General features: G+C 37.6%; 1 protein-coding gene across 1 annotated transcript in view; it reads right to left on the bottom strand.

Moving 5' to 3' along the window:
• Positions 1 to 17,280, bottom strand: part of LOC124776683 (acyl-coenzyme A thioesterase 9, mitochondrial-like) — a 91,657-nt gene that overhangs the window by 32,488 nt on the left and 41,889 nt on the right. Inside the window, exons 5-6 of the mRNA XM_047251786.1 lie at positions 16,638 to 16,753; positions 2,201 to 2,423 (exon numbers count right to left, since the gene is read on the bottom strand). Of these exons, the coding sequence (XP_047107742.1) occupies positions 2,201 to 2,423; positions 16,638 to 16,753 (339 nt within the window). The remainder of the gene's footprint in view (positions 1 to 2,200; positions 2,424 to 16,637; positions 16,754 to 17,280) is intronic.

Here is a 17,280-nt window from a genome sequence, read left to right as displayed (position 1 = left end):
AATAAGAGAAACCAGAGCTCACGTGTTAAGATTGGTAAGTTCATTTTTCCTGCACACTGCTCAAGAGTGGAACAGTAGAGAAGTAGCTTAAAGGTGATTTGATGAACCCTCTGTCGGCACTTAAATGTGAACTGCAAAGTAATCATACAGATGTATATTTTTCAACTTAACCAACTTCTGACATGGTAAACCACAGTACTCTTCTAGACAACATGTTCTTTGTGGTGGCCATTTATGCAGCAACTATAAATAAATTGCTGTAGCTTACAAGACAAATGCCTTTTACATGCTCCAGGTTGATTTCTTTATTTCATTTATGAGCCTAGACACATTTTGCCTTTTTAACAAGGCATTTACAATGAGTGTCACATCAGTGTCTAATTAAATTATTTGAAACTCGGGCAGCTTTCCTTCTCGTGAAAAACTAGTTGAAAGCCTCCAAATTTTGATGTAGTCACTGGGTTTCCATAACATAAGACTTAACATCACATAAATTATTAAAGCTTTATGGTCACGGAACCTTGTGCTGAACGCTTTTACAGACCACTTAAATTCTATTTATCAATCAGGAATTGATCCAAGTCTGGCTGACTGGTTGGTGTTATTCTTATTACGAGGTTTACAGTAAGATTATATTATCTGATAAGACTGACCAGAATGGCTCTCTATTTACATTTAATGAGCAATTCTATTTTAAAGCCACCACAAACTATAACATCACATCTTGTTGCACTTACTTTATTTTGGGACCATTCCATTTTTTTCCAGAAATATCTTTAATTTGTCTGATGGAGAATGTTATACTACAGCTATTATCAAATGTAACTTAAGAATTTTAATCACTGCCTCCTTGAAGTCTTTTTCACTGATTTGGAGGGTAATATTACCTATATTAGTAACTTCTATACTGCCTTGGGTGTGCATGGCTTCTTCCCTGCAGTGACCACCAGGTTTCCAATAATAGTCAACCAAAGATGAATTCATGTATTATTAACATATTTAAATGTTCTAATTTGTTGTAAATGGGCAGAACATTTTGGTGAAAGATTGTTGTTGCCAATTTTCATGAAATATTTACAGTATCACTACCTTGTGTTTAAATGCTGCTTGTCTGGCACTGTTGTTTCTATTATAAAGAAGTTCTTGTGGAGAGCTGATTTGTTTTATGAAATAACTCACTATCTTATAATTTTCAGCACAATATAATTGAAATGAATATGTGCTTACTTGAGACAAGACTACAACAACAACAACAACAACAACAACTACTACTACTACTAATAATAATAATAATAACAATAATAATGGTTATTGGCATATTTATAGTGATGGGGTTAGCTGAAATTAATGGGATTTGATCTGAACTGCACTACAAACTTAACTAGGGAAATAAATAGAGTACAGTATGTTGACCATATTTAGCTACTGGATTTATCTGAACAATGGTGTAATAATAATTATTTCACAATTCTGTTACTTCATTTGTAATACTTAGTTGTACTTGTCCATTTGCCTGAGTGATACTAGATATTGCTTAAAATTACCAATTATATTACTGAAAATACTATTCAATGCACTATACTATGTTAATTTAAGTACATTTCACCACACTGCACTTAAACCAAAACAAGAAGTTACTGTAATGCCGGCAGTTAGCTAGAGGCCAAACAAATTACAATTTTAATGACTAATGGGTAGTTTTGTTTGTAATTATTCTTTGATGATGTGGAAAATTGAGCTACCCAATTGCAATGTGCTGAAAATTGAGTTTGCCAAATATTTAAGCTTACTGAAAATTTATGACACATCATTGAGTGCCATCTCAGAGCTCACATATCCAGAGCAAGTTTAAATCTGCAGAAGACCCATAGCCTTGATGAACTGCATGGCCTCCATATTCCGCAAAATGTAATAATATTTATTTTAATTCAAAACTGCCAATACTTATCTTTCTTTTGTAATAATGGGCAGTGCAGCTTCTAGGTCCCTAACAGTGTTGGGCCTGTAACATGTGCAGATACCAGCACCATGTAATCTACAGACATGCCATATCTATGCATGGGCATTTGTGCTTTCTAGCTCTATCACCTACCAGGACATATAGGATCTACACCATTATGGAGTGCATCTATTTTTCATGTGAAAAGTGGCTCAACACACAAACAGGGAAAATATACAAGAGAGAGAATGCAATACTTACATTCACCACCTCTAAATATTTCCTTTTCTTCTTCAGTTTCGGGCTCAAGAAGGTTCACTATTGCTGGCCCGGATAAAATAGAATTTCGAGCTGCCATGAGGAAAACTGCTCTAGTCAGTTTCTGCCAAGAACCATGCAATAACTGTTCCAGCCACACAGTCACCTCAATTGAGGACTTCCCAACCCATGATACATGCCCCGACAATCTGATATCACCATCGTGCTGTCAAACAAGAAGAATACAACTTTTTAATACAAACCTAGAAATGAAACATAAATAACAATAAAGATTAGCAATGGGGACCAAACAACATCTGCATAAATATTATGCACATCACTACAGATTCCATGATATATTGTTGTTAGTCACAGGCTTATTACAATAAAAATAAAAGCTTCGGACAACAATTAATGTCACGTTATCAGGATGAAACTTCTACTCTTCTGCTATGTTACACATTTTTGAATTACCAGGACATATTAAAACTACACACTGAATAAAGGCTTGATATTAGATCTTTGACTTTTGCAGACAACTCTCCCAGCACGAGACAATGCCGTCATTCTGTCAATAAGTATGGGATATGATTTTAATCGGTAAGGATGTGTCTCCATTCTAATATACCATATTCAAGAAGAAAATAAAGTGCTACATACTAACATATGCACTCACAACCATCCTCCAGTTTTTTGGAAAAAGAATGGATTGCAGTAACTGACGTCTAAAAATGCCACATTACAGAAATTCCACTTCCAGAATATTAAACAAGAAATCTGATGTAGAAGTCAGTTAGTTGTTATTACTGCTCAATGAAAGCTGCAAACACATATAACTTTAAAATTTGTGCTGAACTCAACTCAGTCCCCTAACACTATTGATAGTTTCACATTTTGGTGTTTTGCTCAAATTCTAAATGACTTTGCTGGTGATTGAACATTGTTAGATAGTTGTATTATTGGTAGACAAATAATAGTATGGAATAGAGCACTGCATCTGTGGCAGACCAGCACGAATGGTGTTTGTTCCTCACTCGCTGAGTGGGGGCAACACGCGTCTATGTGTCTAGGGAAATATGGACTCTATACAGCTTCATCACAATATAGCAGCTATAATAGGCCTGGCAAGCACTTGAATCCATTTAGAATAAGAATTTCTTTTTACTGTCAATTTTCCATGTTTTCTATGGAGCAAGTGTATGCTGTACATCTGACATTCCACAAATATTACCAAAGTGGCTTAGAATGATTACATATGATGAAAAATGTGTTTATGGAATATTACATGTTATTATGGTCACTGATTTAGCTGTGGAACCTTAATTTTGTGTGAAGGAAGAGCTGATGAAATAGTGCTTTCATTCAGTCTCCAGCTGAAATCACACTGACAATGAGACAGATTTTGGACAGAATAAATGAAAAATATTTATATTGATGTATGTGACAACTTATAACAATTCTTTATTTATAATTAACAAAAGCATTTTAAATAAGCTACATAGTACCCTGTCACAAGGAAACAGAGAACATTAATTACTGGAACTTTTTACAGTAGGTAATGGTAACTACACTGAGTAGAAAGAGGAAGGAAGTGCAATGCAATGTGCAGTGGTAAAGGAAGTGCATCACTCATGTGCACATTACAGATTCACAACATATGTGTAAGTGAACACATGCCTGTGACATCTGCTTGGCTATTGACAACAGACATTTGGCTATTTCATTAGCTGAGGCAATGTCACTCATCTTTGCTAACTTCCGCCAAGCTATACGAAGTTTATTGGCACTCACTCTCACACACTACAGACAATTCAGATGGGCCACATGCTAGCAGAATTCTAATAAAGAATAAAAATGACTGCAGAACAGACAAGACATTGCTTTCTTATTAGGTGTCATTAAATTGTGCCCAACAACCTATGAACAAGAGCTATAAGCTATAGTTCTGTGAACTTCTGTACTCAACTTAATTTTGTCATTGTGGCTGCATCATGTTTTCAGTGATTTCTTTCTTTTTATTCTTTTTACACAATCACGAACATGTCATTGCTTTAAGTGCATAGTAATTAAATATAATAGTAAGTTGGGAAGGAAAACATAAGTACAAAAAGGTAACTGTGAAGAAACCATGGGTAACAAAAGAAATACTTCAATTTATCGATGAAAGGAGGAAATACAAAAATGTTCTGGGGAAACTCAGGAATACAGAAATACAAGTCGCTGAGGAATGAAATAAATGGGAAGTGCAGAGAAGGTAAGATGAAATAGCTGCAGGAAAAATGTGAAGACATTGAAAAAGAAATGATTGTCGGGAGGACAGACTCAGCATACAGGAAAGTCAAAACAACCTTCGGTGACATTAAAAGCAAGGGTGATAACATTAAGGGTGCAACGGGAATTCCACTCTTAAATGCAAAGGAGAGAGTGGATAGGTGGAAAGAATATATTGAAAGCCTCTATGAGGGGGAAGATTTGTCTGATGTGATAGAAGAAGAAACAGGAGTTTACTTAGAAGAGATAGGGGATCCAGTATTATAATCAGAATTTAAAAGAACTTTGGAGGACTTAAGATCAAATAAGGCAGAAGGGATAGATAACATTCCATCAGACTTTCTAAAATCGTTGGGGGAAGTGGCAACAAAACGACTATTCATGTTTGTGTGTAGAATGTATGAGTCTGGCGACATAGCATCTGACTTTCGGAAAAGCATCATCCACACAATTCCAAAGACGGCAAGAGCTGACACGTGCAAGAATTATTGCACAATCAGCTTAAAAGCTCATGCGGCCAAGTTGCTTACAAGAATAATATACAGAAGAACGGAAAAGAAAATTGAGGATGCGCTAGATGATGATCAGTTTGGTTTTAGTAAAGGTAAAGGCACCAGAGAGGCAATTCTGACATTGTGGTTAATAATGGAAGCAAGACTAAAGAAAAATCAAGACATGTTCATAGGATTTGTCGATCTGGAAAAAGCATTTGACAATGTAAAATGGTGTAAGATTTTTGAAATTTTTTAAAAAGCAGGGGTACTCTATAGGGAGAGATGAGTCATATGCAATATGTACAATGGCCAAGAGGGAATAATAAGAGTGGACGACCAAGAATGAAGTGCTTGTATTAAAAAGGGTGTAAGACAAGGATGTGGCCTTTTGCCCCTGCTGTTCGATCTGTACATCGAGGAAGCACTGATGGAAACAAAAGAAAGGTTCAGGAGTGGAATTAAAATTCAAGGTGACAGGATATCAATGATACAATATGCTGATGATATTGCTATCCTGAGTGAAAGTGAAGAAGAATTACATGATCTTCTGAACGGAATGAATAGTCTAATGAGTACAGATATGGACTAAGAGTAAATCGAAGAAAGATGAAGGTAATGAGAAGTGTAAGAATGAGGACAGCAAGAAACTGAACGTCGGGATTGATGGTTACGAAATAGATGAAGTTAAGGAATTCTGCTACCTAGGCAGCAAAATAAACAATGACGGATGGAGCAAGGAGGACATCAAAAGCAGACTAGCAATGGTAAAAAGGGCATTCCTGGCCAAGAGAAGTCTACTAATATCAAATATCGGCCTTAATTTGAGGAAGAAATTTCTGAGAATGTACGTCTGGAGTACAGAATTGTGTGGTAGTGAATCATGTACTGTGGGAAAACTGGAACAGAATAAAATCTAAGCATTTGAGATGACAGATGGATGTTGAAAATTAGGTGGACTGATAAGATAAGGAATGAGGAGGTTCTGTGCAGAATCGGAGAGGAAAGGAATATGTGGAAAACACTGATAAGGAGACGTGACAGGACGATAGGACCCTGACCCGCGGTTCTGGGTGACTTTCCCAAAAGTTACCCCTTTTCCTTGAACTCTCCAGTCCTTTTCCTTCACCCTTCTTCCTTCCCCTTCAACCGTTCTGCCTGAAGCTTGTTCATTCAGAGGGTCATAGTGTTTAGACGACTGAAGTGGTCGTTCTGCATCTAAATATATTTGTCTGTATTACTACTTATCAAATTTTGTTAGAATAATTTGAGAGTTTTTGAGTTACAGACATGTGAAATTAACTGTGAAAGTTTCTAACTAAAAGCTGATTATTATATATTTCAGGCAATAAACCTTATGAACTACACCAGTAAATTAGACTATAGTGTCATGTAAAGTAATTATTTACTTTTGAAAGATGCTTTAATTAGCTGAGGAAGATGTATGAAGATGAAGAAGATGAACTTCCATGAAACTTAAGAGGTGCAAAACACTTGGTATTTTTACAGTCTACAGTGTCTTGTTTTGATGTAAACGTTTCAGTGCTCTGTCAAATTATTCTCACAGTACCATATTCCCACTCTTCTTCATCTACTTACTCTTCTTTTTTCATAATATTATTTATTATTGAACCTTATCTGATTTGAGCCATTAGGCCCCCTCGTGCATCAGACCAGGGTTTCAAACGTACAGTACCTTTTTTTACATCACAGTGTCTAAGAAATAACAACTTTAATATGACAAATAGTATCAAAATGACTTGATTCTCTGTAGTGACAATGTGAGTAAATAATACTGACTATGAACTAATAAAGTTAATACTGGCAGCACCTGTACTACTGCTGCTAATAATAATAATAATAATAATAATAACAATAATAATAATAATAATAATGGCAATAATTATAATAATGACAATAATTATAATAATGACAATAATTATAATAATGACAATGGAATTTATAGGTGTACAAAACAGATGTTTTCTGATATAGCTAGTTCTGGGATAAGGAAATTTATCGAGACTGCACCAGCTAAGAATACTGGCAAATAAGGAAGATCTGGTTGTAAAGATGGTTGTACAAGTGTAACGAGTGTATACAGGAACAGTGGTAATCTTTATTGTTGTTTTAGCAGATAAGTCTTAACTCTCTTCTGAAGCAGGAGATTTTGTTCAGTTCTCTAATATGATGCAGCAAGTTATTCCAGAGTGGCGTTCCTGCTGCTGAGAAGAAAGTGGCCGAACAATGGAGTGGGACAGAAAGGATTTTGCTCTGATGGGAACAGGTGTTTCTGCCATCTTGTTCAGACAAGTTAAGGAGAGATATGGCAGACACTGCAGGTTATAAGACAGTAGAGAAGACTGAGGGTACGGAAATCTCCATGCTTGTCTGCATGCAGCCAGGATAGCTGTGAATATGATGGTGAAATATGATCAAAGAATCAATCATCATACATGTAATGAGCACAGGCATTCATAACCATTTCCAGGTGCTGTGAGCTTTCCTGAGAAAGGTCTTGCAGGATAACAACACTACAATTAACAATTGAAAGTATTAGTGTTTGTACAAGTTTCTTTTTCAGGTCAAGGAAGAAAAGATTTTTATATTTTTGTATGGCATGGCGAGTGCTGATACACCTTTGCACACTGCAGTTATGTGCTCTGTCCAATTTAGATTTTCATCTATGATTACTCCTAGACTACGCTTGTTGAAGGACATACATTGATATTTGTCCCTTTCAGGGTTAAAGATGGTAGGGATTCCCAATAATTTGGGCTAATTGGCTTAGAATGACCAACCAGTACCATTTGGGTTTTGGATTGTTTGAATTTAACCCTATATCCTGCACCCATTTTGATAGTCCACACAGGTCAGTAGTGAGATTCTCAGTAGCTGTCTTTGGGTTTTATTAGTTTTGCACTTACAAGAAACTCTTGGAATGAGAGGTCGCAAAAGGCCAGTGATGTTTACGGCATTCAATGCCCCGCATATTGTCTACTATGCAACCACAATATTGGCTGGTAATGACAACAGGAGGCAGGACTGGAGGTGTCCGATGGTGAGCGCATCATCAGGCTATGCGGCGTAGTTGAACTGCTTAGTCAACGTGTAACTCACAACAATGCTATTGGTATTGATACAAAGCAGAGCAATGACAATGCTAAACAAACCAAACATTGTATTATGTTTATGAAAACAGTTGCTGAAGTTTACATTTTGTCAGAATTTTGGAGATTGAGAAAGAAGTGTCAGATGAAATATTAGTGTTACTGCAAGATGAGTCAGTGGTGTCACATACACTCGACTGGTGTGGACAAAGTACATGATGAGTGCAATGAAGGCAGTACATGCTTAACAAGTGAAAATTATACTGAAACAGGTGTCGAGCCATGTAGTTCATCATCCTTGTCAGACATGTAGCCACAAATCCCATCTCCAGTGAAATGTAGTAAAGGTCAATCGTTGTCCAACATAAGAATGTATGTGGAAGATTGTCCACAGCATAGGAATAAAAAAAATTATGAACAGATTTCCAATAAGTCCACAGCAATATGACTGTAGTGCATACGAAAAATCACAAATATTCAAGGGAGAACAAGGCGCGCTTGTTAAAAAATCTGGTGTCTGGCATTTCACGGATGATTGGTACAATTTACAGGATCTGCCTGACAGTGATTTCAAGGGTGATGAGTCAGTGGTGTCACATACACTCGACTGGTGTGGACAAAGTACATGATGAGTGCAATGAAGACAGTGCATGCTTAACAAGTGAAAATTATACTGAAACAGGTGTCGAGCCATGTAGTTCATCATCCTTGTCAGACATGTAGCCACAAATCCCATCTCCAGTGGATGGCTGCATAACTTCAAACAGTGCTACAGAACTGGAAGACGTAAGTTAACGAAATTTTAAAGAAAGTGTCAACTTGGTGATGCACAGCCAACTGCTGAATCAGCCTGAAAATGTGTAGATGAGATAAACAAACGTATCCCATCATTCAGTAACAAATTTGTTTTCAACTCCAACCAGTCAGCCAATCAGGATTTGAAGAGGAAATACATATGAAAGGAACCCTGGAAATTGGAGGTATTAAGAAGATGTATCAGGATCAGTTAACATCAGTGCCTTAACGCATTCATATACAACTATGTCAACCGTTCATCTCAATGGTAAATTGGCTGGAAAGTTATTTATTGTGCTGTGAGAAGTTGGAGGTGCCCTGCCCCCTACGATTCTTTCTCATGTGTGAGATCTTGCAAGGGCAGTAGGAAACATTTACATCACAGCAAACAGGAGTGGGAAAACGGGCATAATGGAACTACAATTCTGGTATGAGCACTGCTTTGAGTCAATAGCTGGTCAATATTAACTTGCTTTTGCTTGATTTCTGGTCTGCACACAAACTTCTCTAGAGCACACTATCCTCATGAAAATTGTGACACTTTAATTCATACCACCTGGAACCAAGGGACAAATTCAGCCTCTGGACTTTTGTTTTTTCCATGCCTATAAAACATATTATTGCCCTATCCACAGCTACACATTAAAGGATAGCCATTTCACAATAAGTTTCACAAGAGACTGTTTCGTATTCAGTTGCATGTCATCACATTTCATCAGTTCTCATCATCCCATTACACCAATATGATTCTGTACGCATTCTTTAAGAGTGGATATCTACCTGAACATCCTGCACAGTTTGTAATTCCCAAGGAGTCTGGCTTCAATCTTGATGGTGCGAACCTTTGTGATCACTGTGGCACGCCATTTTACATTCAGTGTTCATGGTGCAAGTTAATGATTTGTTTTAAAAATTTCTTGAATGTCAAAAATGTCCATTTGATGAATGTAATGGGTTCATTCCATAGAAGGTTGATCTCTGCACCTCCCAGACACTCATTTTCTGTCACCCTCAAGATGCACATAGCTAGTCATTAGGAGCTAATATTTTTCCTGTCATAACTCTTTCAAATGAGCCTTACCAAAGACTGAACTTGTGACCTCACACTAAAGGGGTCCTTGTTAGATAAAACTAAGGGTCATCAGTATACATGTGGTATTTGCAATATGACAAAACTGATGACACATCAGTGACATACAATGAAAATTGTACAGAACCTAACATCAAACCTTTGTGGATGCCTGATACTAACTGCCCCCCCCCCCCCCCCCCCTGTGACTTCATGACGCATTGCTGGTAAGACATCGAGCAAGAGCGAAACCACTGCATTGCATTTAGCAAGAAATTTAGGCTGTTAAATGTGGCAAGTAACATGTCGAAGTCGAAGTAAGTGATTGTCACCTCTTGTGCACCCATGACAAGCTTCAGACCATCTGCTACCTTTATAAAGGCAGAAGATGTGCTGCGATGTTTACAGAAACCTAATAGGTTTTTGTCTAGTCTGCTATTTGTGGTTGAGTAGTTTGTTTACTGATAATTGATTATATATTCTAAGGCCTTGGACAATACAGGAAGAATGCAAGTAGGTCGGAAATCAGAGGGTGGTGTGGTAATGTCCATTTTACATAGTAGTTAAATTAGTCCCTGTTTCTATGCCTCAGGGAGAGGTTAAAGATATCACATTAGATTACATTAATACTTCTTCCATAGATCATGAATCCAGCATTTTGTAATGATGTGGAATGTGTCTGACTTTTTTCTTTTTTCTCTTTTTACAATTACTACTTCATATTTGAAAATTCATCTTCTGAGTAGAAGCAGTCGTCATTCAGAAATTCTTTTAAATTGTTTTTAAATGTTGGTTGGTTAACTGTCAGACTTTTAATGTTTTTTGATAAATGACCAAAGACTTTGTTGTGCAGCATAATTCACCTCTTTCTCTGCCAAAGACAGACTTAACACAGACCAATGAAGACCATCATTTCTTCTAATGTTGTAACTATGCACTTTGCTCTTATTTTTGAACTAAAATGGGATATTAAGGTTATTAATAACAAATTTCCTAAGTGAATATGTGTATTGTGAAGGTACTGTGAATACCCTTAGTTCTTTAAATAAATGTCTGCAAGGCGATCTTAGGTGGGCTGCAACTATTATTCTGATTACATGCTTTTGTTGCAATAGCCCTAACAGCATAAGTAACTGAACTCAAACATTTCAGCAGATCATAAACGTGTTTTTCCAATTCAATTTCTCATCAGTGCACACCCCCAGAAATTATGAATATTCTGCCTTAGCAACAGACTTCTGTTCGAAGTCTATATTTATTAATGGTGTTATGCATTTGCTGTACAGAACTGTGTATACTGTGTTTTCTCAAAATTTAGTGAGAGCCCATTTGCAAACAACCACTTAATAGCTTTCTGAAAGACATTATTTATAACTTCCTCAGTTAATTCTTGATACCTCTCCAGTTACAGGACTCTGCTGATTTTTGCAGACTATCTGTGCTGTTAATTTCAACATTCTGCATTCTTCCAGTTAAATATGAACTAAACCATTTGTGCACTGTCCCAATCATACCACAATACTTAAGCTTCTCGTGAAGAATATCATGATTTCACACACTCAAAAGCCTTTGAGGGATCACAAAAAATGTTTGGTTATTCAGAGTATTTCATATTTGATCAGAGAAAGCATATTCAGCATTTTCTGTTGAAAATGCTTTTCTGAAAACCAAGTTGACATTTTGTTAGCATTTCATTTTAACAAGTACGTGAAGCTACTCTTGAATACCTTACTTTTTCTAGAATTTTGGACTAAGCTGCCAGAAGTGAGATTAGGCAGTAGTTGTTACCATCAGACCTATCCTCCTATATATGCAATGGTTTAATAATAGCATATTTCAGTCTATCCAGAGAAATGCCCTGTTTCAGTGTACATACGTGGCTGAGAATCCTACTTATCTCTTGGGAACAAGTTTTTAGGGCTCTAGTATCTGTTGGAAATGCGATGAATTCCACATAAATTTTTATTTTTAAGTGAATTTATTATTTTCCTAATTTCAGTAGGAGATGTGGGCTGAATTTCAATTTTATCAAATTGTATAGGTATTGCCTCTTCCTTATACAGCCTTGCATTTTCTATATTCTCTACAACACTTAAAAATGATTATTAAAATCTTTTCTGCTTCTATTTGTTGACAAACTTTTCACTGCATTTGATAGAAATACAGTCTTCCTGTGCTTTCGGTTTCTCTATTTCCTTTTTAACAGTAATCCAAATTGTTTTACTTTTCTTATCAGAGGTGCTAATCTCAGACAAATGCACATACATCTGGATTTTTTAATAACTCTTATGAATACAGTGCAGTAGTTTTTATAATGTTTGACTGTTCCTGATTCATTACTCCTTCTAGTTATAAGATACATTTCCTTTCCTGTTTAAAAGATATTTTTATCCCTTAAGTAAGCCATGTTTTTTTTAGATGGTTTCTTACAATTATTTTTAGTCGTTTTCTTACAGGAACTGTTTTCAAACATACTCAAAGAGGTATCATGAAATAGGTTACATTTTAGATTAGCATCAAGTTCCCTATACACCTTATCCCAGTGTAACTGTTGCAGCCTTTCCCTAAAATTTGCAATTGTTAAATTGTTAACTGAATGCATTATTTTGGAGAACTGTTTTGCATTACTGTATGCAGCTATGTCATATACTGAAACTAGCTGTGTATCATGATCAGAAAGACCATTCTTGACAGGAAAAGGTTTTATTTGATTAAATTTATCATGGTCAATGAAAACATTATGTATTAGTGTGCTGCTTTCCTGTACTACCTGAGTAGGAATATCAATAACTGATGTCAAATTAAAAGAACTAAGTAATGATTTAAGGTCATTCTATTGGTCAGACTCTTTCAGAAAATCTACATTGAAATCCCCACAAACAATGATTTGCTTCCCATTGTCTGACAGATAGCACAACAAAGAACCCAGGCTTTTCAGAAATAGCTGAAAATTTCCCAGTGGGGACCTATACATAGCTGCAATTATAAAAGTACCACCATTACATTTTTTACACTATGATAAATTTTAATATATGTAAGTAGGCTGTTTAGGTTTTTATATTGGTAACGCCACGTAGCGCTCTGTATGAAAATCACTGGCTGTGCTGTGTGCAGTCTGTGGCTAGTTTGCATTGTTGTCTGCCATTGTAGTGTTGGGCAGCTGGATGTGAACAGCGCGTAGCGTTGCGCAGTTGGAGGTGAGCCGCCAGCAGTGGTGGATGTGGGGAGAGAAATGGCGGAGTTTTGAAATTTGTAAGACTGGATGTCATGAACTGCTATGTATATTATGATTTTTCAACACTATTAAGGTAAATACATTGTATGTTCTCTATTAAAATCTTTCATTTGTTAACTATGCCTATCAGTAGTTAGTGCCTTCCGTAGTTTGAATCTTTTATTTAGCTGGCAGTAGTGGCGCTCGCTGTATTGCAGTAGTTCGAGTAACGAAGATTTTTGTGAGGTAAGTGATTTGTGAAAGGTATAGGTTAATGTTAGTCAGGGCCATTCTTTTGTAGGGATTATTGAAAGTCAGATTGCATTGCGCTAAAAATATTGTGTGTCAATTTAAGGACAGTCATGTATAATTGTTCAAAGGGGACGTTTTACATACACGGCAACTCCATCTCTCTCTACAGTGTTCCTACTTACATGTGCAGAAAGCTTATATGCACCTACATATACCTTTCATATCTGTGACTATATCATCTTCAGACAGGGGTAGTACATATATTCCACCCTCAGTTTCTAAATCTTCTAAACAAAGAAGGAGCTCATCTACTTCATTGTTTAATTGCCTGATATTCTGATGCAATATACTAACATTACTTTTCATTGTACTTTTATGAGAATCTTGTAATATTTTAACATCTCTGGTAGCTACCTGTTTGATCTTCTCATTAAGTGTCCAATGTTTCAACAGTGAATTAATTTAATTCAATGTTGAAATATTGGACATTGATCTTAGCCTGATATTATGTTCCAGTGGGCAATAGTACGTCAATAATAAGCGTCATCATTTGGACTGCGATGCCATCATGTCCAGTAGATGCTGATCTGATATGCATAAAGTGGTCGATGAGTCTGTTTTGTTTGTGGTTAATTTGTGGTTGAGGTAATGTGAAGTGCGGGTCCAGTTCTTTTGCTTGGACAAATGGATCAGCTGCAGCTTTTACTTTGCCTATATCAAGACAATGCAGTTTTTTTTCCCCCCCATATGACAGCTGAACTATTTCTACTGCTAGTTAATGTATGGACATTCCTGAGGTTTGCATTTCTTACAGCTTGACTAACTCTTCCCCACTTCTGCTTACAAGCAATAAAATTTTCAGCCATGGGGCACAATTTGTATGCCCAATGTGCAGTGTCTCTGAGATTCATGAGCTGTTTTAGTTCTTCAGAAAGGCATGGCACAGGTTTCCTTCTTACTTTTCCAGTATTTAAGGGAGCATATCTGTTATGTAGTTGAGCAAGTTTGTTAGTAAATCCATGAAGTTTATCATTTATGTGCAATAAGGGAATAGAAGACATCCCCCCAAACTCTTTCTTGCACATTAGTTGCAAGTTAAGATAAATTAAAGGATTTCAAGTCTCGTTGTGTAGTCAGTTGTGGTTTCTTTCAGGGACATTCTAGTAAGTACATTATGAAAATTATTTCATCAACAAACATGCCAGGTGCAGATATTTGAGAGGCATGAATTACTCTATTTGGGGATTTTGTTGCAAATATATCTTTGAGAGTGTGACCACTAATCTTATGATGGGTAGGAGCAAGGTGAAATAGTGAAATGTTTGAAGAAGAAAGCATCCACTTAAATTTCACACAAGAAATTTATGTTAATGTTGCCAGTATTAATTATATGCTCAAATGTCCATTCAAGACTTGAAAGAGCAGTTTCGAAGCAGGCAAACCTGCCTACTTTAGGATGCTTGTACAGGACATACATCAGGCACTTTCTGTTAATGGATTTGATCTCTATGAACATATATTCCACTTGTTTATCTTCATTTTTGTTGGATGTGTGCAGCACACTAGCATATGTATGCCCCCTCATCTGTTACATCTGTTGTCTTAGAAAGATGTAGCTGTCTAGACTTAGCGAACTTGTGGGAATACTCTGTTTGAGCCAGGTCTCTGACAAAAGGATTACATGGATATCTGTGTCTTGAAATATATGATGGAACTCATCGAGATGAGCTGGTAGAGACTGGGCATGGGCAATGTGCAACTTGGTATGTTCAGGTGCAAAGCTCATGAAGATGCCACTGCTGGACATTAGCAACTCTGGGTGAGGTAACAATGGAGAGCAAAGTGCACTGAGGTAGGGGAGCATGGGTTCCCAGATGTGAAAGCAGCAGGTATCTCTAGGGAGGTGTGGAGATTTTGGGGCCAAGCACAGTGAGCTTTGCAGCGGTCGTTAAACAGCTGACTAAGGCAGATGACTGCTTCCAGGGACTATATAAAAGTCTGGCCAATGTGATTGCACCTACCATACAGCTGTCTTGATTATTGAGACATCCAAGTGATACCACTGTGGCATGGTCCATGGTTTTGGGCGGCTTTCGTCTCTCCCCTTCCCCGCCCAAAGCACGGCCGGAATGCCGTTGCCGGCCGCAGCACAGCAGCGCGCCTAACCGCCGAAACCATACAGGGTGCGCCCCTGCCTCTTCAGGGCGTACACCACTTCCATGGCCGTCACAGTCTTCCGCTTGGTGTGCTCAGTGTACATCACCGCGTTGCGGATCACATTCTCCAGGAACACCTTCAGCACTCTGTGGGTCTCCTCATAGATCAGACCCGAGATGCGCCTCATGCCGCCCCTCCGAGCCAGGTGGTGGATAGCGGGCTTCATGATGCCCTGGATGCTGTCGAGCATCTTGCAGTACCGCTTGGCGCCACCCTTGCCGAGCCCCTTTCCTCCCTTGCTGCAGCAGGTCATTGTTCTTCTTGTCGAGAAACGTGCACAAACAGCAGCTGCAGCAGTTCCTCAGCCGTTGCTTGTGAGTTGGCTAGTATTTAGTATTGGAGGGCAATGTGAAGGGTAAAAATCGTACAGATGAATACACTAAGCAGATTCAGAAGGGTGTAGGCAGCAGTACGTACTGGGAGATGAAGCAGCTTGCACAGGATAGAGTAGCATGGAGAGCTGCATCAAACCAGTCTCAGAACTGAAGACCACAACAACAACAACAACAAAAACAACATTTAACAGCAGCCAAATTTAGTTTAATTTAGTACTATGTTTGTGTCTGCCAGTGTACAAAAATGTTCAAATGTACAACAAATCATATAAAAGGAAAGAGAGCAGTAAAGGGAAGGTTTGCATGAAAACTATTGTGTTTCACTTGGGATGGTCTTGTTGAAGATGTGTGACTTTGCCTCCCCATGATGAGTGAACTGACTTTCACAGTCACTAGTAGAGAGACCCCACAGGAGAAATGTGGAGTCTGAATCATAGAGCAATTTGAATTTTATACCACACAAAACATTTTGACATGTGAGCACAATAATAAGTATACTATGACTGACCTCTGATTGACTTTTTGTTGGATAATACTGAAGGATTCAGCGATCGAGCCATAAACCATTCACAACTATTATTTATAATTTTTCTGAAAGGGCAACCTATATGATGGTACCAACAGTACAAACATGCTGACAGGTCATTTTATATTCCAACTGTAGCATTGTTAGCACACCTTCTTACCTTAGGAGTTATGTCAGTGAAATCAATTTGATCAACAAGTACAGTGACAATTACATATGGTGTTGGTTGTCCAGCTGGCTTTCTTGGGTTCAAGATGTGCTTGTGAGCCACCCAAGCTGTTGAGAAAAAATTTTTGTATATCATTATGGTTTGATAAAATAACAAGAAATTTTTACAAGAATTGTGTGTTCCGTCAGAAATAAGGTTGAGTTTTAGAGAAACAATATCTAAAATGAATTGTTATTTGGATGCATCCAAGCAAAGGAACTATAGTGATACAGACTGCTAGAAAAGAAATCAGAGAAACAAAATTGCAGGGTAAACAGTGATTGGGGAAAGGGGAACAACTCAATAAGACTGAAAATGTTGTTAAGTTTGCAGATGACATTTACTGGCGGTAACTACAGAACACACACACACCTGCACCTGCACTTGCACACCAACTTTATCCCAGCACTTCATCTCGAATGGGGTGAGGGGTTGTACTGGATGATGTGGGTGAGTGGAGAAAGGAGGCTGGGCCAGGGGCAGGAGGGTTGGAAGGAATGGAGGTTGATGCTGGGTGGTAACCGTGAGCTCGCTCTGGTGCAGACAGCAGGAGTTATGTGCTGTGCACAGTGATGTGGGAGGGTGGTGTGTTAGG

Source organism: Schistocerca piceifrons, chromosome 2, assembly GCF_021461385.2.
Source record: "Schistocerca piceifrons isolate TAMUIC-IGC-003096 chromosome 2, iqSchPice1.1, whole genome shotgun sequence".
In the NCBI taxonomy this organism is placed as follows: domain Eukaryota; kingdom Metazoa; phylum Arthropoda; class Insecta; order Orthoptera; family Acrididae; genus Schistocerca; species Schistocerca piceifrons.
Note: the sequence above shows the minus strand (reverse complement) of the source record. Positions and strands in the feature narration are given on the sequence as shown.